The sequence below is a fragment of the Camelus bactrianus genome, chromosome X (genome assembly GCF_048773025.1).
Source record: "Camelus bactrianus isolate YW-2024 breed Bactrian camel chromosome X, ASM4877302v1, whole genome shotgun sequence".
Taxonomy (NCBI): Eukaryota; Metazoa; Chordata; class Mammalia; order Artiodactyla; family Camelidae; genus Camelus; species Camelus bactrianus.
Genome location: NC_133575.1, coordinates 734,489 through 758,790, shown reverse-complemented (window position 1 = coordinate 758,790; position 24,302 = coordinate 734,489). Strand labels below are relative to the sequence as shown.

At 55.8% G+C, this 24,302-nt stretch overlaps 2 protein-coding genes across 4 annotated transcripts; one reads left to right on the top strand and one right to left on the bottom strand.

Moving 5' to 3' along the window:
* The first annotated feature begins 123 nt into the window (after positions 1-123).
* Positions 124-3,253, top strand: SLC25A6 (solute carrier family 25 member 6). The gene is made up of 4 exons (XM_074359449.1): positions 124-344; positions 1,015-1,501; positions 2,150-2,290; positions 2,704-3,253. The coding sequence occupies exons 1-4, from the start codon at positions 234-236 to the stop codon at positions 2,859-2,861; spliced, it is 897 nt and encodes a 298-aa protein (XP_074215550.1). The 5' UTR covers positions 124-233; the 3' UTR covers positions 2,862-3,253.
* On the bottom strand, positions 3,105-24,302 carry IL3RA (interleukin 3 receptor subunit alpha). Of its 3 annotated transcripts, none has more exons than XM_074359446.1 (12): positions 23,981-24,302; positions 22,008-22,130; positions 16,105-16,223; positions 13,988-14,102; positions 13,418-13,550; positions 13,153-13,331; positions 11,345-11,463; positions 9,024-9,047; positions 7,666-7,783; positions 6,402-6,498; positions 5,197-5,343; positions 3,105-5,019 (listed from the first exon to the last, which is right to left on the bottom strand). In XM_074359446.1, the coding sequence occupies exons 2-12, from the start codon at positions 22,087-22,089 to the stop codon at positions 4,644-4,646; spliced, it is 1,509 nt and encodes a 502-aa protein (XP_074215547.1). In that variant the 5' UTR covers positions 22,090-22,130; positions 23,981-24,302; the 3' UTR covers positions 3,105-4,643. The 3 variants fall into 3 exon arrangements, with proteins under 3 accessions (XP_074215547.1, XP_074215548.1, XP_074215549.1); XM_074359448.1 differs by having other exon boundaries at positions 4,853-5,019; positions 5,262-5,343; positions 23,981-24,280; XM_074359447.1 differs by lacking the exon at positions 22,008-22,130 and having other exon boundaries at positions 23,981-24,300.

Below are 24,302 nucleotides of genomic sequence, written 5' to 3'. Positions count from 1 at the left end.
CCGGCAGCCCGCGGGGGCGCGGCGCGCGGGAAGGGGCGTGGCGTGGGCGGCGGCGCAGCCAATGGGCGCTGCGCGCGGGGGCGCGGGGCGGGGCGTGGGCTCCTTAGCGGCTGCGCGCTGGCCGCCCCGTCCTTTTGGTCCCGGCGGCGGCAGGGCTGACCAGCGGCGCCCACCTTTCGGCTTTCCGCGCCTCCGTTCCGCTCTCCTCCCGCTGCGCTGCCCGCTTCGCCACCATGACGGAACAGGCCATCTCCTTCGCCAAGGACTTCCTAGCCGGAGGCATCGCCGCCGCCATCTCCAAGACGGCCGTGGCCCCGATCGAGCGGGTCAAGCTGCTGCTGCAGGTAGGAGCGGGCTGCGCTCGCGCGGGCCCCCGGGCGAGTGGCCAGCGGCCGGTATGGGCGGTCAGCGGACTGGGAGAGCCGCGTGCACCGGGGCCGGAAGCGGGAGCCCGCGCCGCTTTGTCCGCGCGCGGCGGGCTTCCGGCTGCGGCCCGGGCGCGCGTCACGTGGGCGTTGCCGCATGGGCAGAAGTGGGGCCGCGGGCGCGCACGCGCTGTCGGAGGCCCGGCTGCGGCGTCGGCGCGTGCGCACTGAGCGCGGCGACGCCGGCCGGGGGCGGCGCATGCGCGGGGGCAGCCGCGTGGACAAACCCACGCAGCGCGCGGGCGGTGACCTTGGGCGGGTGGCAGTGGCCGAGCTAATATCTTTCGTCGGACTTGGGCGGTTTGCCTCCTTTTGTACTTGTCTGTGTGGCTCTCAACCGGAATAAACTGCGTTACTTTCTTGCAGAAGCGTTACAAATGTAGTCGTAATAGGAACATTGTTGCCAGGTAGTTACTTTAGAACACTTGCAGGGACAGTGGGTTCCCAAAAAAGAACGGGTTTCTACACATGATGTCTGGGCAGGTTTAAGGCCTGGTAGGCGAGTTACCCTATTTTAAGGCCAAGCTTTTCGTTGGAGGGGGCGGTAATTGCGGGCGTATCGGGTAAAGCCCTCCCCGTCCGCCCTCAGGTGCAACATGCCAGTAAGCAGATCGCGGCCGACAAGCAGTACAAAGGCATCGTGGACTGCATCGTGCGCATCCCCAAGGAGCAGGGCGTGCTGTCCTTCTGGAGGGGCAACCTGGCCAACGTCATCCGCTACTTCCCCACGCAAGCCCTCAACTTCGCCTTTAAGGACAAGTACAAGCAGATCTTCCTGGGGGGCGTGGACAAGCACACGCAATTTTGGAGGTATTTCGCTGGCAATCTGGCCTCTGGAGGCGCGGCCGGAGCCACCTCCCTCTGCTTCGTCTACCCGCTGGATTTCGCCAGAACCCGCCTGGCAGCCGACGTGGGGAAGTCCGGCAAGGAGCGGGAGTTCAAAGGCCTGGGAGACTGTCTGGTGAAGATCACCAAGTCTGATGGCGTCCGAGGCCTGTACCAGGGCTTCAACGTCTCCGTGCAGGGCATCATTATCTACCGGGCCGCCTACTTCGGCGTGTATGACACCGCCAAAGGTGAGTGTGTGCTCCTCCCGGGGCTGCGCATTAACGTGTCCAGCGGGTGGGGCTGGTGGAGGGGGCTTCGGGACCAGACACTTGGGGTCTCCCAGTCCTGGGGGCTGGAAGCCCGAGATCAGAGTGTCAGCACGGCTGGTTCCTTTCGGGGCCTCTCGGTGTGTAGACCGCTGCCTCCTCCGTGTGTCCTCGTGTGGTGGTCACTGTGTGTCTTTGCCCTAATCTCTTAGGTGAAGGCACCAGTCCTTTTATTACAATCTTTTATAGTCTTTTTTATTTGTCATCCTTTTTAAGATTTCACGTCTTACTGTAGTTGGTTTGAGGTCCTGGGCTTTAGGGCTTCATCGTGATTTGTGGGAGCACCCAGTTCAGACCCTGAGAGTGAGCCACTCCAGCGGTCACGGCGAAAGCCTGCTGCCAGCTCAGCTGCAGATTGGTGTGGAAGTGTCTGCTCCCCGAGGCCCACCTCTGTCCTGCCTTGGAGACCACGCCCAGGCAGTGGGGGCTTCCCCCTCTCCAGGGCCCTAGGGCCCCTGTCACCTCCCGAGCGTCACTTGGTCCTGGGATCTCTGCGTGGAGCTGGGGGTGGGGGGGTCCTGTTCCCGGGCAGCCGTGTGTGGCCCTGGGCCTCATGCGGTGGCCCCACAGGCATGCTCCCCGACCCCAAGAACACCCACATCGTGGTGAGCTGGATGATCGCGCAGACGGTGACGGCCGTGGCCGGCGTGGTCTCCTACCCCTTCGACACCGTGCGCCGGCGGATGATGATGCAGTCGGGCCGCAAAGGAGGTACCTGTCTCAGCTCTGCTCCGCAGTTCATGCTGGGAGGGGGTGGGGGCTCCCCGACTGGGCACGGGGCCGTCCCGAGAGGTGCTTCCCCCGGGGCATTTGGGGCAGCGCTTTGTCCCAGGGTGAAGTGGTCTGGCTCGGTGGGGGAGGCGGGGCAGTGGTCTCAGGGGCCCTGTGTGGGGGTCTCTCCACGCCTGTTCCCTTGACTCTGGGGTGTGCACGGGCCCCGGCAGCTGGGGGCTCGAGTTCTGGGTCTGATCCCCCTCTGCAGTGGACCCGGCAGTCCGTCCCGAGCTTCCTTTTCCCTGCAGTCAGCTCCGAGTAGCTTGGGGACGGCCGGGGCTCCGTGTCCTGGGGCTTTGCTCCGTGCTGTGCCGCGGCCCCGCCCGTGACCCCCGCCCCTCTCTCCGCAGCCGACATCATGTACAGGGGCACCCTGGACTGCTGGCGCAAGATCTTCAGAGACGAAGGAGGCAAAGCCTTTTTCAAGGGCGCCTGGTCCAACGTCCTGCGCGGCATGGGCGGCGCCTTCGTGCTGGTCCTGTACGACGAACTGAAGAAGGTCATCTAGGCGCCGCGGGCCCGGGCCCGCAGGGCCCCGGAGAGTGATACTGACACCTAACTGTTACGGACCACTGACCTTCGAGAAATTCCAGGCCTTGCGGAGGGCCGGGCAGCTCCGGCCGAGGGCACGTTGTCAGCGCGGCCGTCGGCACCGCGGGTCCATGCGTTGATTGGGGGGAGGGGAATCATGGCGTCTTCGTGGGTCCACAGGTGAGGCAGCTCCGCCAAGGCAGACCTAGACTCCAGGTGCTTGTAGGACCAACCCGTGTTTAAGTATTTATTTAAAACAAATCATGTCTCCCATTTGTACTTAAGCACTATTCTCTTTTGCACAGCCGAATACTTGCAATGACGTTCTACGTTGGGCATTCCGCTACAGAATAAAACCGGGACTCAAGACGCGGTTGTGTTTGTGATTTGCTTGGACTTGTACAAGGGGAGGGGTGTGGGGGTCTGAGCAGACGGGGTGGTCTCCAGCTGCCTCCAGGAGAGGTGGCTGGGGGAACAGCCAGGCATGTCGTGGGGTCCACCCTTGGGTGGTGAGGGGTACTTGAGATTTTTGAGCTTCCCTGCCGCTCACCATCCCAGCCCACACTGTAGCTGGAGTCGAATCACAGGAGCCCCACAGCGGCAGGCACTGTTCAACCCATAGCCTCCCCTGTGTGGTGGGCCTGCGCCTCCACCTGACGTGCTGGGCCCCCAGCCCCAGGCATGTTGGCTTCCTTCATCCCCCAGAGCCGTTTCTGCACAAATTCTCAAGGTCACTGCAGGGACAGAACTTGTCGGGGAGCTTCCACCAGGCGGACCCCGGATCCTGGTATCTCACGTTGAGGGCCAGCTCCCCTGGTTCCCCTAGAGGTCAGGGAGCATCGCCGGTGTCTGCCCTGCACTCGGCCGCCCAGGCGAGAGCTGTCCCCTGGCTCCTAGGACCAGGCGACGCTGAGGGGGTTAGTACAGGAGCTGGAGGCGGGGACAGTCCCAGAGGCCAGCTTAGTCCCCTGGAAGGCAGATCTCGCGCTACACCTCGAGACCACAGCGACGTCAGGTTAGAAACGTTAGCAGGCTTCCCCAAGGTCAGCTGCAGGTAACCAGGTGAGAAGCAGCAGGACATGACCGGTCGGCACTCACACCTGCCCCTCGCTGCAGCCCTGCCTTCTGAGCCTCAGCACGGGCGGTGCAGTGACTTCAAACCCGGACACCATCTGGAACTGTGCTGAAGCGTGCTAAGTTCTGGATTCAGAGTTGTGCAGTTTAACTCACTGGAGAACCGTCCGTTTAAGGGCTTGTTCAACCAGCAGCTTGAAACAGAGCCCCCGCAGGGCTTTGCGCTAAATCAGCAGCAGCAGTGACCTCGACCTGAGCGAGTCTGCATCTGTGATTCAGGGTGAATTCTTTATGCATAAACTGGCGATGCTGACACATAACAGAGGTTGAGGGATGAGGTCACTCCTGGGAAGCGCCACTGCGTGGAGACCTGCTTTCCCGTGGGGTGTCTTTCCCGGGCGCCTGCCCGTGGGTGTCCTTCAGGGTGGCAGACAGCTGGGCTCCCCGGCTTCCCCCTCCCCCGCCAAGTCTCTGGACGCAAGGCCGCCCCTCTGCATCTGCCCCCCTCTACAGGAAATGCTGCCCTGACACCCCCTTGTCTGCTGCCCGAACCCGTGGTCTGTGTGCCGTCCCTGGGGTCGCCTCCCTTGCACGGGATCTAAGGGGCTTCCAAAGGGGATTTGCTGCAAGAAAACAAAATACAGTTAAAGACAGAGAAACCAGACCAGCAAAGGCCGCTCAGGACTCAGGAAGGAGCCAGTCCAGTGGACGTGGGAGCAGATGCAGCCAATTCCAGGAGGCTGGAAAGTGCGTCCTGGTGGCGTTGGGGTGACCCCCCACCTCCAGGACCAAGTAAGGGGGTGAAAAAGCCCTTTATTTGAGAAATAAGCACAACAGAAATTTTATTTTCTTCTGGGAGATAACCCCGCGTAAACTGCATTGGGCTCCCCACCACCCGCCCCCACAAACGCCCAATCGTCCCACCACCGCCAGGCTGTGCGCCTCCACCCAGCCCCCTCCTCCCTGCAGAGAGCGAGGGCTGTGCACCAGTTTCAGTTTTCCCCCAAAATCTGCACCTCCGCCACTGGGCACTCCTGCTGCTTCTCTTCCTCCCAGGCCATCTGTGGGGTGAGGAAGTCGGGGTGAGCGGCGGGGCTGCGGGCGAGCAAGCCTGTGCCCTCCAATGCCTGGCCAGGGCAGGACCAACCTTGGCACGAGGCTCCCTGGGCCCCACCTGCCCCAGGGAGCACCCCGGGGTAACCACCCCGTGTCACAGGCTGGGAGACAGATCACAGCACCTGGCAATCTTTCCTGGCCACCCCTCGTGGCCAACAGACCCACGCACCGCAGGACCACCACGTACCATCCTCTCGTTCTGAAGGTGGTCACTGATGGGGTCTTTCACGTGAGGGATGGGCGGGAACAGCTGCTGCATCACCGCGTACCTGGCAGGAGAGAGCAATTCACCAGCTCGGAAACCCGCACCAACCGGCGCATCACCGGGGAGACGCAGCGTCCGCTAGAGGGCCTCGGCAAGGCCACGGTGGATCCGGACCCCAGTCTCCTTTGGGAGGGGTCTCTGTTCCCCGCCCCCAATCCGGAGACGAGCGGGAACGAGAAATCCGAGTCTTTGCAGAGGCGCACCTCCCCAGCTCACCCCACCCCCGCACCTCACCAGAGACCCTGTAAAGATGGAGGCGGCCCCAGGATCCTATCACCATGGCAACCTGCCTCTCCCGACAGCGCCCGCCCGCAGCGGGTTGTTCCCTCCCTGCGACATTGGCCCATCCACTCCAAAACCGAGCCTCCGGGCAGGGCGGCTCAGCCTGAACCGCCTGGGTGGGGTGAGAGGGACGCCAGGACAGAGACGGGACTGGAGCTAGAGGCTGGCGGAACAGCTCTCCCCGGACCAGGCAGGGCAGGCCCTATGCCCGGGTCGCCAATTAGGCTGCAAGCGCAGGTCTCCAGAAGGGACCTCCGTCGCAGGGAAAGGCGGTGATAACTGGGCCACCCACCTGCTGTTCGCTGGGTTGGGGAGGGGTCCCAGAGCCACGTCCTGAGGTTGCTGGGGGCGGGGGTGGGGCAAGCAGACGGGGCAGGGGGGCATGTGGTCATGCTGGGAGGGAGCAAACAGTGGGGGCATGTGGGGACAATTGGGGGTGGGTCTGGCTGAAGACCCCTCCCCCACGTGTGCTGGGGGGCTGGGGAGGGACAGGCCCCCAAGATGTTGCACTGGGGACCCAGCTCCTTGGGTTCTGCGGGCGGCAGGGACCAGATGGCGGAAACCAGGGTTCTGTTGGAGAAAGACCGTTGGGACGACTGGAGGAGGTGTGGTACGCATGCGACGGGCGGGCGCGCGTTCCGCAGCCACGACGCGGGCGCACGGGTGGATGGGGTGGAGGGGCGGAGGCGGCGGACCGGGCAGTGCCGGCTGCGTGGGAACTGCGCCGCGGAGCCGGCTCCAGGAAGGGACCCCACAAAGCCAGGGGCGGCGGGCGCTCACCTTCTGCAAAGCAGGAGCACCAGCGCCAGCGCGAGCAGCGTCCCCAGCGCGATCAGCAAAGAGGTCAGCCACACCGGGAGGGGCGCGCGGCCACATACTAGGGAGAGGGGCGGAGGGGACGCGTCGGGCCGGTCCTGGGGGCTCCAGGGACGGCGCTTCCCCGGGGGCTCCGGGAGGAGGTGGCCGGCACATGTCCAGGAGCGCCGTCCACCTGGCGACCGCGGCCACCTGCGCGCCGGGCCGATCCCCCCGCGGGAATCCCTCCCACGTCGCCAGAATCCCGTTGCCCCCCGACCACCGACGGACACTTGGAGTGGAGGGCTGGTGGCGCCGACCACTGGGGGCTCCCTCGGGGCTGCCCACTGCGCGGGACGGCCGGCCGCGCCAGGGTTTTCAGAGAGCTCGGCCTTCGCGCCTTCTCCGTGCGCTCTGGGCGCGTCCGCCGCCGCGGCTTGGGGGGTGGGGGTCAGCCACGCCCAGCCGGAGGGCCCTTGCCGGTGCCGGTTCTGCCGGGGCTGGGGGTGGGGGGCGGTAACGCCACGTCCCTCCCTCCCGCACTGCCTCCTGGGTGCGCACTGCCTCAGTGCTTGACTTTGACATATGATCATCATGGATTTTTTCTCGTCGATTTTGATTTAAAAAAAAACTTCATTAAAAGGTTTATCTTGTGACTGAGACAGGAGGGAGGCCGCGGCAAGCCCAGGGACCCTGGAGTCCCCAGAAGCTGGAAGAGACAGGAAAGGGTCTCCCCTGGAGCCTCCGAAGGGAGGCTCTGATCTCAGACATCTGGTCCCCAGGACTGGGGGAGGATGAATTTCTGTTGTGTAAGCCCCCTTTGTGGTCATCTGCTACAGCCGCCGCAGGGCACTCAGGGGCACGGCCTCAGTTTCCTGCTGTTCCAGGTTCTGAGTGCCAGGTTCCTTGGGGCCTGGGAGGAGGGTCTGGTTTCAGAACAGCTCTGGGAGAAACCCTTCCAATGAGGCTGGGAAGCCAGTACCCAGGGCGGCTTCGGATGAGACACCAAGGCCCCATTGCCGGCGACTGCTCCATTATTGCAAGACCTCAGGTGGAGGGGGAGAGGGACCGTCTGGTCCCCTCTCACCCTCTGTGGGGTCACCTGTCATCCTCAGAGAGGCATGTGGAACGCCAGCCCCTCCTCTGGACACCTCCTCCTCTGCACAGGGTGTCCGTCAGGCTGGTCGCCAGCTGTCTGTGCCTCCTTGAGCCCCACCCTGCAGGGGAAGGGAGAGGGCGCTCCACTCACCGAAGCGCTCCCGGACACTCCATTCGCCCCACGAGGGGGCCAGCATGGCCGTGTGCCTGGCTCTTATTCTCACGGTGTAGGTTCCAGGATTGCTCAGCTTCAGGAAGTTGTCCTCAGTCTGCAGGTGAAAGGAAAGTAAAGGAGAAAGCGTGTCCCCGGTCCGTGGGGAGGGAACGGGGCCTCCACTCGGGTTGCGTGGGTCCTCCCCAGATTCACGTGTTGAGGCCCTAACCCTCAGCATCTCAGACCTAAGTTGGAAATAGGGTCCATGCAGATGTAATTAGCTAAGAGAAGGTCGGGCGGAGCACAGTGGACCCCGTATGGATATGACTGGTGTCCTTATGAAAAGGGGGAATTTGGAGACAGACACACCCAGATGGGGAGTCCGCCATGTGGAAACGGGAGGGACGCCTGGAGCCCCCAGGTGTGGGAAGGACCCTGCCCTGGAGCCTCTGCAGGGAGCACGACCCTGCCCCTGCCCACACCTGGATCTCACCATACTGGGCTTCAGGACTGAGACAGGGTGGTTGTAAGTCACCCAGTTCATTCATGGTCCTTTTCATGACCAGCTCAGGGAACTAAGTCAAGCCCCCAAGAGAGAGCCCGGCCAGACCCCTCAGGGAGACAGGAAGATGTCTGGTGCTCAGAGGGGCCCGGGGCCTGAGAGCCACTTTCCCATCTCAGCCCGGGTGCTTGGAGTCCAAACAAAATTGTTCTTGATAATCACTAGAAGGTCGATAACCACGGCCACCACCAGTGAGGCCAAGATGAGCAGTGCCGTCTGCAGGTGCCAGGTGGTGAAACGTGTCCCCCAAGAAGGACACGTCCCCCCAGAACCTGGGAATGAGACCGGGGTCTCTGCAGGTGGGATGACGTGAAGGACCTGAGAGGAGGTCCTCCTGGAGGAGGTGGCCCTGCATCCAAGGACAGTGACCTTAGGAGAGACAGAGGAGGAGAGACACAGACACCGAGGAGAAGCCACGTGGAGACGGAGGCAGAGACGGGACGGGAGGCAGAGACAGAGAGAGAGACAGAGAGAGGAGAGATGGGGGGTGTGGGGTCTGCAGCCGGCAGTTACAGGATATTTGTCTAATGCAGGGGCCACTGGTGTGGGAGCCCCTGCCTCTGCTCTTGAGAGGGAGTTAATTATGTTCATTAATTACAGCATGGTGGCTCTCCCACCGCATCCTGAGCGACTCAGAGGTGAAGGGCAGGTGGGCCTCCTTGGACAACACCCGGCAGGTGACAGCGTCTGGTCTATGGACCTGGGAGCTTCACCTCAGAGTCCCCGGGCAGTGATGGAAATACGGAGCTGGCACTTGGCGATGCCGGGCTCGGCGAGGGCAGGGGACACCCACCTGTTTGTGTTCGAGGTGCGCGCCCTGGAAGAGAAAAGCAGAGTGTGGGGGCCTGAGCCTGTCCCTAAGAAGGGCCCTCATTTTTGTGGCAGAAAAACTGAGGATCAAATGCGCGGTCATTGGGGATGAATAATAGAAACAACAGTTCTTCAGACACAAATAATTACTAGAGGGAACTAGTCTAACGTATCAGTGAACTAAAACACTACCTGGTCTTTAAAAAAAATAAAATTAAGGGACTTGATCTTTTTTTTTGAGCAGTTTTGGGTTAACAGGAAAACTGGGCATAATCACTGAGTGTAAATAATAAATATACAATAATACATAAATCAGGAAAGAAAAAGCATGAATGTAAGTAAATAATGGAGGGTAACCTACCAACTACGTCCAAAATATTTGGTCTTTTTTTTTTTTTCAATCGGTAGAGTTGATGTTTTTTGAGTAGTGTTGGGTTTACAGAAAAAATAAATCTAAGCAGGAATGGAGCATAAACAACCCTCATATAAATAAGTCGACATAATGAATAAATATACTAATTGAGTGTAAAAATACCAAAAGGAGCTCTAAAGTCATTTCCTTTTCATTTATAGACTAATTTTTTGAGCAGTTTTAGGTTTATAGAAACATTGAGTATGAAACAGTAATTAAGTGTAATAATGAACAAATAAAATATACAAATAGGTGAATCCAAATAATGGATAAATGTAAGTAAGTAATTGAGTATAAAACACTGATTTAATTGACTCAGAAACATTTTTTCTTTAAATTAGCAGGTTTTTGGAGAATTTTTAGAGTTATTGGAAAATTAAATGTAAGCAGTAATTGAATATAGATATTAAATAAACATAATAAATGTAAGTACGTAACTGAGTATAACATGCTGATTAACTCAAGATATTCAGTCTTTTTCTTTTCATTAATAGATTCTTTTTAGTAGTTTTGGGTTTACAGAAAAGTTAAGTATAAATAAATACAGAAGTAAATAAACAGCAACGAACCAGGAGTGAGCAATTAAGTGTAAAATACCACCTAGTTAAGAAACAGTGGATGCTTTTAATCTATAGGCTTAAAAACTTTTTTTGAGCAGTTTTAGGCTTATGAAAAATTCAGTCAGTGTACCACAATGAAAGTGTTAAAAAAAAAAAAAAGGAAATCAGTAATCAGTAAACGTTAACTTGGCACATAAGTAAATAAACATCAAATAAATAAATAGACTAAAAATGCCAGTAATTATCAACAAGGTCCTACTGTATCGCACAGGAAACTATATTCAACATTTTGTAATAAAGCAACTGGAAAAGACTGTATACATATGCACACATTATAACTGAACCATTTTGCTGTACACCAGAAACTAACGCAACATTGTAAATCCACTCTACTTCAGTTTAAAAAAATTAAAATTTAAAAAGACTATAGAGCACGGGGAACTATATTCCATTTCTTGTAATAACACATAATGGAAAAGAATTAAAAAAATATATATATATATGTATAACTGAATCGCTTTGCTGTACACCTGAAATTAACACTGTCAACCAGTGACACTTTAACAAATTGTTTTTTAAATTAAAAAAGAAAAAAAAACGTCAGTAATTGAGTAGAGAATACTGGAAGCTCTGGTCATTTTTACGGTGGACTGTTTTCAAACACACTTGCACATTTTCACTAATACTTTTTTCCGGCATGTTGTGCATGGAGCAGCCCACACCTTCAAAGCATAAAATCTGCTCCTCCCCGCACCCCGCGCCCCAGACCTCAGGCCTGTTCCTGTAGCTCATTCTCAATTTTCCTTCACAATTCTTTTCTTTTAGAATACGTTCAGGTGCACCCACGGGACCATCCAGGCTGGTCCTGGCTCACGGGGCGGAGGAGGGTGCCACTGCACGGCTATATTTTATTCCTCCCTCCCTGGGGTTGAAACTGGGGACCATTATTGTACACAGAGATGCTACAGATATTCACATGCCATATTTGGGGGGCTACTGATTTCATGTGACTGGGGTGCAGACCTCACAGGGACTTCATGTCACTGGGAATCCCCAAGTGGCCGGTGAAGCCCTTGGCGCTTTTTCTGTGGGGCTGTTCGTCTGGAGTGCTGACGCGCAAGCGTTCCACGTCCGACGCGCCTGCAGACGCGTCGGGAACCCACCCGAGGAATGTCCTTCCGAAGGCATTCTGACTTCCTGATCGGCGTCAGCGACGCTTTTGGTTTGGGTGAAGCTAATTTACTGTTCTCTTTCACACGTTTTCTCCACCCGCGAAGCCCCAGAGCCCCGGGCATGAGAGCAGCAGCGATGCTCAGGGCGGACGCCGTTTACCTGCTGCATTTCAAGTTCATACTCGAAGTCCTCCCTGAAGTGGCTGCGCACCTGCCACTGGACGATGGAATAGGTCTGGTTGCACCAGGCACTAGTGATGGTGGGCGCAGTCAGTCTCTCTAGGGCGGGGAGGGGGGAGAAAAACACACACACACTTTTATGAGTAAAACACATCAAAGGGAAAAGAAAAGTTCTTCCTGGAGATACTTTTAAAATGGACCTACAAACTCAGGGGGAAACGGAGACCCCACCTGCACCCTGAGACCCTTCCAGAGGTCTCTTCAGGCCCTGCACCTGGCCTCCCTGAGAAGAGCCCTATTGTTTCTCCTCTTGGCCTGTCCAGTCCCCGGACGGAGAAGAGTCTGGTCCAGCTGCCCTGTCTGTCCCTCCCTCCCTCCGTCCCTCCATCCTCCACCCACCTCGACCAACTCTGCTCAGCCCCGACCCCCGGGCAGCCTGGCCTGCTCCCGCCCTGTCCAGGGCCTAGCCCTCTCCCACGACCTTGGCCAGCCAGCTCTGCTCCCAAAACGTCACGTGGCAGCTTCTGCCCCAGCCCCGGACTCGGACTGGGACACACCTCCGGCTTTTCCCCACCTGCCCCAGACCCCACTCCAGGGGGGCCCAGCTCTACCCAGGACCCTCCTGCCCCTTCTGTGGGCTGTCCCAGCCCTGTGTCTGCTCAGCATCGCACCTGGACCCGGGCAGCAGGTCCAGGCTCACTGGGAGATGGTCCCCAGGTCTGCTTCCTCCACTCACGTGCGCTCACGTCTCCTGCCACCGCGTCCCCGCCTTTCTGCCAGGCTCTCAGACACCCTCTGCCCCCGCCCCCGGGGCTGCCTGCCGTCACCCCTCACCCCCTACTGGGAACCGCTCCATGGATGCCCCATGTGGACGGCGGGGCTGGGCCGGGGGATGCCCTGAGTCCCAGGCGGAGCCGGACCTGTGGGTCTGCACCTGCTGGGGACAGCTTCGTGTAGGAGAGGCCACAGCTTCAAAGTCACGTCACCTCGAGAGGTGGCAGAGCAGCAAGAGGCCCCCACCTCCTCCCCTTTTGCACCAGCCTCTCAATTCGTGGAGGTGGAGCCGGACCCTTCGCGGGCGTCCCTGCCTCGTGGGGACGGGCTGGTGGGGGTGCTGGTTTGGTGGGGGGTTCTAGTTTCAGGAGAAGGACACTGACATAGTTTTGCTAAGATGGTCTTTGTGTCCCCCAAACCAGTCGGCGTCCTCATGCAGGGCCTGGAGAGGGGCTGTGAGCCTGAGCCCTCCCTTTCCCCCAGCCTCTCGGTGAATCCGGCCCACCCCCCACCCCGGGGCGGATCCACAGAGCCATCTGTGCTGTGTGTTCTGGAAGTGCTTCCTCCGGCCCAATGAAGATGTCACAGCTGCTGTGGGCTGAATGTCTGCGCCCCCCCAGCACTCGTTCCTACGCTGAGGCCCTGACCCCCAGGGGGATGGTTTGGGAGGCGGGAACTTCGGGAGGTGGGTAGGGTCAGATGCGGTCGTGAGGGTGGGGCCCCAGGGTGAGATTACTGCCCTTAGAAGAGGAGGAAGAGACACAGAGCCGTCCCTCCATCATGTGAGGACACGGGGAGGAGGCGGCCTCCGTGAGCCAGGAAGCGAGCCTCACCGGGAGCTGACCCGCCCCCTCGGGATCTCAGACCCCCACCTCCAGCGCTGGGAGAAATGAGTGAGTTGTTGAAGCCCCCTCCGCCCCAGTTTGGGGTTTTTTGTCCCAGCCACCCCAGCTGACACAGGAGCATCTCAAAGCAGAGGGCGGCCCGTGCAGGACGTGTCTCATCCTTACTCACCAATTTCGTGTAATGTTTTTGTGATTTCAGAGCAGGGGATCGGGGACTCTCGGCTGCTGCCATTGACAGAGAAACGGTTCAGCTCCGGGGACAATACAGAGAGGTCGTCGAAACGACACTCGACGTTTGTCCCCCACTCGTCCTGTCTGTACTGGGAGCACGGCCACTTCTGCAAGGAACTGGGGCGAGGAAGGCAGGGTCACCGCGGCCGTGCGGCCGCCCCGGTGCCCGGGAGAGCCCGCGGGGCGCCCGGGTCACACCCTACTGTAGGTTCTCCAGGTACAGGTGATACTGCGTGTCCCGCGGGGCCTCCCTGCCCACCGCCCAGGTGCACGTCAGCAAGTCCGCGTCGTGAACCCAGCAGGTCAGGTTCTCTGCCGCCGCCCTGGCCTTCCCTTCTGGTCTTGCAAAGAAGAGAGGGGAGAAAAAAAGGAGTCCTCTTTGAGATCCCTGTGAATTCTCACCCAGTCCTAAGAAGCCAGACAGACACGTTTGCGTGCTGATTTTACTGTGACGGTTGCATGTCCCCGTAAACATGCAGACGCTTGCCACACAGGACCGCTGCATCCCAGCAAGCATTCCCCGCCTGGCCCTTCACAGTTCCTCCAAGCCCGCCGGCCCCCGCCACCAGCACAGCCCCCGCCAGCCACCGCTCTGCTCTGCCTTTCTGCACGTGGGTCCCTCCAAGCAGGGGCTGTCCCTGAAGTCACACCGCTACGTCCCAGGAGACCCATCCAAGTTACGAGCCGTCACTTTGATAGTCAGGACACCGAGCGAGGACGGAATGCCAGCCCCCTGCCCTCCCCCCCGCCACCAAACAGCGGTTTCCCCTCACCCAGCTTAGGGTGCTGAATCCACCCGGAGAACGGTGGCCCCTGGGTCACACTCACGCTGTAGTTGGTCGCTTGGCACGGGATGTGAGCAAATTTGCAGTAAGTGTTGTTTCGTGCCTAAGACAGAAGGGGGCCATTTATTAAAAAGTGCAGAGGCGGGGCTGTACCTCGGGCATAGAGCGCGTGCTTAGCATGCGTGGGGTCCTGGGTTCCATCGCCAGCAGCTCCACTAAAAGAAAATTAATAATAAACAGATCTAATGACCTCCTCCCCCCGAAAAAAATATTAAGGGAGGACTCAGAGTATGCAGTACTGAGTCTTCATGTTGTTTCCATTTTGTGAGATGGTCTTTGATGCATGAATAATTTACTCAGTTGAAGTTTGTGTGAATCGGCTTTTTCTTGAGTTGGTCTCTGTGGTTCAGTTCAGGGTGAATTTTTATGAGGGTCATAATCCAGCCCCTTTCCACCTGGACTTCTCCCATACCCTTGGCTCTGACCTCAGGCACGCCCTTTGGGGTTTTTGTTTTTTTCTTTCATCTTCTTTTTTGTTTGTTTGTTTTTTAATGTTAAAAATTTTTTTTTTTGATTTTGTTGTTTGTTTGTTTGTGGGGTATTTTTGTTTTTGTTTTTTAAGGGGAGGTAATTAGGTTTATTTGTTCAGCTAGTTCTTTTAGATGGAGGTCCTGGGGCTGGAACCCAGGACCTCACGCGTGCTAGCCATGCACTCTACCATCTGGGCCAGCCCCTCCCCCTCGGTTCTCGTCCACTCTCACTGGCTTCACCACGATTTTCTGTAAGAATCATCTGCACATAGATACAGGTTTACTTCTCTTTTCTGATAGGCGTTTTTGATAAAAACCTTCTACTTTTAAAAATGTTTTCCTAATTAGCCTGGCTAGACCCACCAGGACAACATTGAGGGTCAGTGGGAAGAAAGACATCTTTCTCTTGTCCTTTTTTTTTTTTAACTGAAGTCCAGTTGATTTACAGTGTTGTGCTAGTTTCGGGCGTACAGCACAGTGATTCAGGTACATATATATCTTTTTTCTCAGATTCTTTTCCATCATATGTTATTACAAGATACTGACTATAGTTCCCTGTGCTCTACGGTAGGTCCCTGTTGTTTATCCACTTTATATAAAGTTGTGTGTCTCTGCTAATCCCAAACTCCTAATTTGTTCGTCAAGATTGGTTGCTGCAGGTACAATTAAGGGTTGATTTTCTAAGCTCCATTAAGATCCCACTGAGGTTTGTTGCAAGTTCACTTTTGTCCCCCTGAAAACTCATATATTGAAATCCAACCCCCCACTGGGACTGTCTTTGGAGAAGGAGCCTTGAAGGAGGTAATTAAGTCAGGTGAAGTCACAGGGCTTGGGTCCTGATCCCAGAGGACTGGGGTCCTTCTAAGAAGAGGAGATGAGGCCCCAGACACACGCAGAGGGACGCCCACGGGAGGACACAGGGAGGAGCCGGCCGTCCACACGCCAAGGGGAGAGGGCTCAGGAGACCCCAGCCCTGCTCACACCCTGACCTCGGACTCCAGCGTCCAGGACCCGGAGAGAGAAATTAGTCTACTATTTAAGTCCCCACCCCATCCCACCCTTGGTCTGTGGTTCTTTGTTACGACAGCCTGAGCAGACGAACACAGGACTGTGGTTTACACTGTATTTCACGAAGAGCAATTTGAAGATACCAAGGCTCTTGTCAGGAAAGCTGACAGGTGCTTCCTTCTCAGGAAACACTTTCAGTGGCCGGAATCCTCCCTGCGGCTCCTGTCCTGGTTCTCACACCCGTGAACCCTCCGATACCCTAGGGGGCCTGAGTGGGGCAGGCGCTGGCGGGAGTGGTGGGGCCAGTGTTTGCCAGCGGGGCTGGGTTCTCTACCCCGATGTGTCAGCTCCTGTCACCCCTGCCCTCTCCAGTGGGTACCACCTCAGACATCTTCCAAATAAGGAGCCTTCAGCCACGGTGCGCATAAAAGACCCCACATTCCACAGCTGAGCCCAGGACTAGAACCCAGGTCTCTGACTCCGGACATGCACGTGGCCTTCAGGCTTTGCTGGTCTCAGGTTCCTGAGACTGCGTCTGGTGTGCAAAGTACGGGGAAGATGCTTTACCTTATGGGCACGTCTTGAATTCACAAAGCACCAAATTTGGGAAACATTTCCGTGGAGGTCCCAGCTCATCCTTTTTCTCTCTGGATCCATCCTTAAGTTCTTAATCACTGGGTCTGGATCTGAAATGTTGATAAGGTTTGTGTTAGGAAAGATACACACGGTGCTTAAGGCAGGGTCCCCACGGGAACCTCCTTTCCCGCCGAGTTAGCCGGCGCCCGGGGCAAGTCCAGTTCTCCGCGGACAAGCGGTTGCCAGCAGCTGCCGGAGGCCAGGAACGCATCGCAACTTCTTGATCTCACCAGCTCAGCCTCCCAAGGATGGGGGGCAACAGTCAGAGGAGCAGGTCACTTGCACTGTCCCTGTCGGTGTGAGCTTTACCATTTTCACTGAGAACCAATTCAGGCTTAAAGAGGTGACTCAAAATCTCCTCCACAGACTGAGATGTTGCCGTGGTTTGCCAGTCGCAACAGAACGTATGTTTTTATACAATATATAAATATATATGAATCACTATCTACAATAGAATACGGATTTTCATAAATTATGAGGCACGCTCGTTACACGGCGATATTCATGTTCTAACAGAGCTCACAGATTGTTTGGCCGGTTCTCAGATTGTCGGGGAAAAGTCACCCGGAGGGCTTGCATCTAAATACATTGTGAAGCGTAACCCAAGCACGCTGTCGGTGGGGAAGGAGGTCGGTCTTCGCGGGCCAAAGGATTCAACGTCTTGGATCAGTGACTGTCCTCATGAAGGAAAAAGAGCTACTCAGTCACGTCGTGGCCAGTAACTTGAAGCTTTCAAGCTCCATCAGACACTTCAGGTTTTATCTGTCAACCCTCATTTGGACGATTTAGGGAAACGACTGCTTATAAGCCATAAGCACTGTGATCCGTTAAGACCAACAAGGTTACTTTGATTAAGCAAGACCGAACCACAGGGTTATCTTCATTCCTGGCATCACTGCCTCCCCACCTAGAAAGATAATTTATTCCTCAAAAAGTAATTCAGCTAGGGAAACCTCTTATAAGTGAAAACAGAATTTTTAATGGATGCTTATGCCTCAAAATGTATAGTCTCTTCTTCCAAAACAACAGTAAATATCATTAAAAGAGATTTGACAGATGCAGTAGAAAATATTAGCTTTAGCATAGTTTTATTACATTTTACTTTATTTTTAATTTTTATAAATTTATAATTTTGTTTTAAATTCTTAATTGTTTTAAATGTTAACAAATTTTAAATAATTTGATCATTTAATATAAATTATAGATCATTATATAGTATAATATATAATTATTGATTATGTATTATGATTATACATGTACATATGTATGTAGGTAAATGATAGAACAAGAGAGTTTTCTGTCACTAATTATTCCATGAAGTCTACCTATGTTCTTTCAGATTGGTTACTTTTCACCCAGTTAAGTCATGCTTACAAATAAAAACCTTTACTGGAAAAAAAAAAGAAAAGAAAAGGCAAATCTGTAAAGACAAAATGCAACAAAATGAAAGCCAGTACACATAAGCGTGTTTACCGCGATGTACTCATGACCCACCCGTATTCTAACAGAATGTGGGGGTGGTGTTCTCAACCTGAGAGCTTTTAAAAGTCTATAGATGCTGGGACGTACTCTTGTAGTCATGATAAAGTCACGATTCTCAGATTTACCTCTCACCATAAGCACCTAGAAAACTGGGCAAAATACATAAATCAACTATTTCCAGACATTGGATAAGAGGCAATACAACAAGATTCCAAAAAGAAAAAAAAAAAAAAAAAAAAAGACTGGGAAGAAGCTACTATGGAGATGCAAACGGGGCAATTCTGAGGGTTTATCTGGAGGTGGAGGGACATTCAAGGTCCACACAGACAAGGTAGAGACTCAACACCCAGAGCAGGTAGCAAAGACCCCAGAAGGATCACAGCTTTGTCATCAGGGAGGAAAGACATAAAGGTGACTCAGCCTGCAAAACATCAAAACAAGATGACCCATCGATAAAGTAACGGCCTGCTGAAACAAAACTCACCGTCTTTAAGGAAGCCCACAACGGCAGACACTCCCCAACACATCATTTACAATAATCAGCACCCAATAAAAAAAATCACCAGATACCCAGAGAAGCAGGAATATACTGCCTCTGACCAGAAGACCTATCAGGGTGCAGACATTGTCCCCAAAATGACAGGTTATGAAATGAACAGAGACGTCTGTTCAAACAGCCATTATTAAATCTGTCCGAAGATTTAAAGGAAAACATGAACACTATGGACTGAGGAATGGCAGCTCTAGCAGAAGAAGTGAACAGAACTTCCAGAGGTAGAACCTACAATGTCCAGGTTGCAAAACCACACAGATAAACAAACAGAAACTCTAAGCAACATCATAGTCAAATGGCTAAAAAAAAAAAAAGTGGTATCAAGAAAATCTTAAGAACCAACGGAAAAAGACACAACTATCAGAGAACAAAGATAAGAATTTCTGTTGATTTCTCTTTGCAACCAGTGGGACCCAGAAGATAAGAGAATGACTTCTCTAAATGCTGGAAGAAAACAAGAAACACCGCCGGAAACGTAGAATAGGAACAGGTAAATCTTAGCGTTGAATGGACGGGGAAATCGAGACTCTTTATAGCCACAAAAAGTGAAAGAATTTTTTTTTTTTCCCCAGAAGACTAGGTCTACGAGAAAAGTTAAAGGAAGGGAAAACATACCGACGGAAACTCAGATCCACACGAAGGAATGTGGAGGCAGTTCTGGAGTCACAGCAGAAGCAGACCAACAATAGTAAAACTCAGGCAAAGATATGAAACAGTCTCGTTTTTAATGTCTTAAAAAGATAATTGTTTAAAACAACAATGGGAAAGGGTACAGCTCTAGTGGTAGATGCATGCCTGACGTGAACAAGGTCCTGGGTTCAATCCCCAGTACCTGCTGAAAAAAGTAAAATTAAAAAAAAAGTTTAAAATGAACAAATAGCAAAGGGGTAGGATGAAACTCGGTCCTATTAATAATTGCATCACGCGCAAATGGCCTAAACGCTCCAAGGAAAAGGAGAGTTTGTCCGACTAGATTAACAGAACTACAAGAAAGATACTTTACTGTTGTTTTTTTTTTGGGGGGGGGAGTGGGAAATTAGGTTTATTTATTTACTTTTTTTAAATGGAGGGCCTGGGGATGGAACCCAGGACCTCGTGCATGCTGAGCACACGCTCTGCCGCTGAGCTCCACCCTCCCTGGGAAGATACTTTATTTAAATAGAGTTTAAATGTTACTAATAGGAAAGCAAGTTTTATGCAAACTCTGGTCTTACAAAATCTGAGATTGCTTATGTTAATAAGATACAAACAATACTTCAGGACGAGGCATATTTCCAAGGTCAAGAAAGGACCGTTTTAAGTGACAAAGTGGCCAATTCGCCCTAATAATATGCTCCCAAAGATGAGCTTCAGAACACGGGACCCCAGCATCACCGCCACCCGCCTCCACCCCCGCTTACTGACAAAGCAAATACTTAGAAAACCTGCCAGCGCTGCAGGACCTGAACAAAAACATCCATGATTTGACCTAACTGATACTGTTGGGACGTTCTAACCAGTAACGGGAGGATGGGCATTTTTAGCAAGTACGAATGGATGGTTCACCAAAATAGACGGTGTCCTGGCGCGTGAAGGGTCAGTGCATTTACGAATTGCACCGAACTTCCCAAACCTAGAGAAGGAATCAGATCTCCAAGTACACGAAGCACAGAGGGTTCCCCAGCAAGAAGAACCCAAACAGACCCACACCAAGAGACACTATCATTGAGATGGCCAAAGTTTAAAGGTAAAGAGATGGTTCTAAAGGCAGCAAGGGAAGAGCAAAGAGTTAGTTACAAGGGAAACCCCTTTAAGGCTCTGGGACACCTTGACCTCAGACGTCTGGTCTCCAGGATTCAGAGAGGATGACAGTCTTTGCTTTCAGCTCCCTGGTTTGTGGTCCTTCATTCCTGCCGCCCCCAGGAAACCACCTCAATACCCAGGCCTTTAACGTGTGCATTTGGGGGACATAATTCAGCCCAGAACCTGCCAAGGGAACCTTATTTGGAAACGGGGTCTCTGCAGATAGGATGATGTGAAGGACCTGAGAGGAGGTCCTCCTGGAGGAGGTGGCCCTGCATCCAAGGACAGTGACCTCAGAAGAGACAGAAGAGGAGAGACGCAGACACAGAGGAGACGCCACGTGGAGACGGAGGCAGAGACGGGAGGGAGGCGGCCACCAGCCCAGGGATGGACGCCTGGAGCCCCCAGAAGCTGGAAGAGGCAGGAGGCAGGAAGGACCCTCCCCTGGAGCCTCCGGAGGGAGCGCGGCCCTGGGACACCTTGACCTCAGACGTCTGGTCTCCAGGACAGGGGGAAATAAATAGCTTTCACATCAGCCCCCAGACAATGGCATTTTGTTAACCAGCCCAAGGAACCTAAGCCAGCAACCCGAGGAGACTGACACACACCCCCACCCCCGCCCACCAGCACCCCGTCTGAGTTCCCCTGCCTTTTGAGGAAGGAGCAGGCCTCTCATGGGTTATGCAACGCTGTGGCGGTTACTGCGGCTCATGTCGGCCCACCTGCTGTGGTCCCCAGACATCCGTGGTGACGGGGTGGGGGGACCAGCTCCGGTCCTGCTGCAGAACCAAGCAGCCCTGGTGCCCGAAGCCTGGCCCACATTGCACGGTCTGGCAATCGGAGGCGAGGCTGGGGTGGGCAGTGTTCAGGGGGCCCCTCTCAGGGGTCTGCTGGCCAGCCAGGGATCCCTGACGGCACTGGGCTTCCCTGTGGACCCTGCCCGGGGCCGCCCGCCCGCCCAGTGGGCGCCGTATCTCCTTTAACTCCCACCAGCACCCGGGCCTTGCCGCCTGGTGGGGGGTCCATTCACTGCTGGGCGCCCCCGCGACGTGTGAGCTCTGCACCCGCAGAGCCGAGGGCGTGGCTGCCCTTGAGGGTGCTGGGGAGCAGCTGGCTGGCCCCCGGACCCCGTCCCTGCCTGGGATAGTCTCTGCCGGCCGCACCTGTCACCCGTGGTCGGCCGGACACTGACAGGCAGAGGTGGGCACGGTCAGCTGGGGAATGTTCACTGGTACCCGTCCGCCTCTGTATCCGGCGATCTCACTGTCACTTGTGGATTCCTTTCCTGTCCACCGTCATTACGACTGTGTATCGTGTGAACCTCCCGGACCCCAGGGAGGCCCTGGTTTGTCCCCTCCATAAACCTCCGTCACGAAAGTGAGAAAAAACAGGATGTATGCTCCCACTGGAGAGCCTCTCCAGCTTCTGGGGATGCCCCACGCCCTAGGCACCCTCGACCTGTGGCTGCGTCACCCCAGTCTCTCCACTGTCATTACACGGCTTCTCCCTGAGCCCAGGTTTCTCCTCTTTAGAAGGACGCTGTCATTCTGCTTTAGGACCCACCCGCATGACCTCATTCCAACCCGGGGACATCTGCAAAGCACCCTATTTCCAAAGAAGTCCCATTGGCAGCTTCTGGAGGTTAGGAGGTGAGCATGTGAGTCTGGTGGGGACCCAGCTCAGCCCCGTCACCCCGGTCTTCCCGCCGTCCTCCCCCGACTCAGGAAGAGGATGGTGATGAAGCAAGATGAGTGAGGGCTCCCGGCACCCGGGCTCCCCCAGCAGCTCTTCACGTAGCCCCCCGGTTTTGGTGACCGACCTCCCGGCTCTGAGATTGCACCAGTATCGGAAGACCAGCCCGCCGGGTGGGGGTGGGAGAGTGAGGCGAGGGCCACAAGGGAAGTCTCTGCGTTGTCTGCGACGAGGCACGGGATTCTACAGTGACCGCAAGGTGAGCAGTGTGACAGCCGAGGGGCCCACAGACCCCCACGTGACTTTCCCTCCGGCTTTTCCCTACCCTGGTCCATCTGCAGCAGGCAGGAGATGGGCGTCAGGCACACCGCCAGCCAGAGGAAGGCCATGGCGAAGGCAGCCCCCATGGGAGGGCCGGCGGGCGGGCGGGCGGGCGGGCCGGCGGGGGCTGGAAGAGAAGAGAGAGTTACCGGTGGGCGCGGCCGCGGGGACGGTCGGGGGAGGCGGGAAGGGGGCTGAGCCCTCCAGGGCACGTCGCGCTCGGAAGGCAGGGAGCTGCTTCCAGGAGGGGAGCCCCCTGTGCGTGTGTGTGCATGCGTACACACACGTGCGCACATACGACACACACATTTATGCCTGTACACTGCATGCATGTGTGTCCACATGCATGTATATGCAAATATTACACATGCATTTGTGTCTGTGTGCACATGCATGCCTGCCTGCGTGTGCATGCGTGTATCTGGGTGTTTGTGCACACATATGACACATGTATTGTGTGTCTGTATGTGCACTGCATGTCTGTGTGCACCCGTGTGTGTGCACACATCACACACATGGTTGTGCCTGCAAGTCTGTGAGTTCATGTGTGCACATATGTGTGCGTGTGTGTGTCTGTGTGCACATGTGTGTGTATGAGCCTGTCTCTAAAGAGCCCCCACCCTGGGATCTGAGCACACTCTTGGCCTCAGCCCCATTGTGACCTGGAAAGCACGCTCCACGCAGGGCACCAGGAAACGCTGGGGTCACAAAGCAGGGGAAGGAAGTCCAATTAGAACCATGAAATCAACGCAGACTGAGTTTCCTGAGTGGATGGGATATGGGAACTGAGCTCTGCTGTCTCAGCATCCCAGCCAGTCTTTCCCCAGGGTCCCCACGGCACCCCCTCCGCAGGCCAGCTCTCCGGGACCCTCACCTGGCGGGGGGCCACCTTCTGCACCCTCAGAGCTCCAGGCACAGGGTCTCCTGATGGACCCCACCTTTTCCTCCCCAGCCACCTGAGTGGTGTCATGCAAACGCCATCCACACCTGGGGGCCAGCTCCGGGCTGCCACACACACAGACCCCACCACAGAGCCTTGGACGCTCGCCTGCCTAGGGGGCCACCCTCTCTGCAGGACACATGAAAATCGCCCCAAACTGCCCACACTGGGCCATCTTGCCTGACGCTGGGGAGCAGACGGAGGCTCTCCCTGCCTCACTGAGGACGTTCCCAGCCCCCATCAGGAGACCCCACCCAGACGGAGCCTCGCCTGCTCCCTCGTCCCATCCCAGAGCTCCCAGGAGATTTCCCAGGACTCACACGATCCCCAGTGAGTGCCAACTTTCCCAACAATCTGACGCCAAAGGCTGACACCCAGGGTACTTCTGGCTGAACCGGGGGTCAGGCCCGAGAGACCCCTTTTCCTAAAGTCCAGGACTGCCTACCCGTGCGAAGCGTCCAGGGATGGATGTCTTGTGGTCCATTTGTAATACAGGGATTGGAGAAAAAGATCAGAATCGTGCACAAAGATCGGATGAGAGCGGCCTAGGGCTTGTCCTTAATGCACGCAGACAGGCCGGGTGGGTGTCCCGGGGGGCGCGGCTGTGCGTTCCCGGCCCCGCAGGCACGGAGGCTCCAGCGTCCTGACTAACGCTCACCCCACCCCTAAGGCACCGCTCCTCACGTGCGAGGCTCACATCCTCTGAAGAACCAGAATGCATCAGGTCCGTCGTGATATCATGCTGTCCCCAGATTATGAAGGGACGGGGGGCGTCTGGACAGAGTCGAGCCCCCAGGGGCTGAGGCTGGGGCTGGGCTCAGCAGAGTAGGGGCGAGCCCAGGGGAATGCCTTCTTGGGCACGAGGACTTCGAGGTCGGCGTGTGTTGCCCCGGACGGCACATCACAGCGGCCGTGAGCCGCCTTCAAATCCGGGGTGCCCCCCTCTCCGCCCTGGGGCTGGCAGTCAGTACCCCTTCTGCAGGGACAGCAGCCCCGGCCACCTGCCTTCTCCCCCTCCACCCGTCCCGGCTTCTTACCGGGGATGCAGAGCAAAGTCCAGCGGGACAGAGGTGGCCCCCTCCTGGCTCTGGTCCAGCTGGCCTGGAGTGGACCCCGGGCTCCTCACCCCCTTGCTTGACTGGCTGAGCGGCAGGCAGACTCTTGAAAGACAAAGAAGCTAGTCTTTCCCTACTGAGTGTTTTTATAGCCTCCAGCTGCAGCCCCACCCCTAAACGTCACACCCAGTGAGGGTGGGACGCGGTGCGTGACCTGGTCAGGGAGTCTTCCACGCCCCCGCCCCCCGACTTCGTCCTCGCAGCGCGGGACTAGAACGTGCGGTCACCAGCACGACAGCCGCTA

Bases quoted from the DNA above. Each gene is read 5' to 3' on its own strand.
- SLC25A6 (XM_074359449.1), top strand. From the start codon at position 234: ATGACGGAACAGGCCATCTCCTTCGCCAAGGACTTCCTAGCCGGAGGC. The intron at 1,502-2,149 runs GTGAGTGTGTGC...GTGGCCCCACAG, and splicing joins CGTGTATGACACCGCCAAAG to GCATGCTCCCCGACCCCAAG. The intron at 2,291-2,703 runs GTACCTGTCTCA...CTCTCTCCGCAG, and splicing joins GCAGTCGGGCCGCAAAGGAG to CCGACATCATGTACAGGGGC.
- IL3RA (XM_074359446.1), bottom strand. From the start codon at position 22,089: ATGGGGGCTGCCTTCGCCATGGCCTTCCTCTGGCTGGCGGTGTGCCTG. The intron at 13,332-13,417 runs GTAGGGTGTGAC...TCCTCGCCCCAG, and splicing joins CTGTACCTGGAGAACCTACA to TTCCTTGCAGAAGTGGCCGT. The intron at 9,048-11,344 runs GTAAACGGCGTC...TTTCTCTTCCAG, and splicing joins ATGAACTTGAAATGCAGCAG to GGCGCGCACCTCGAACACAA.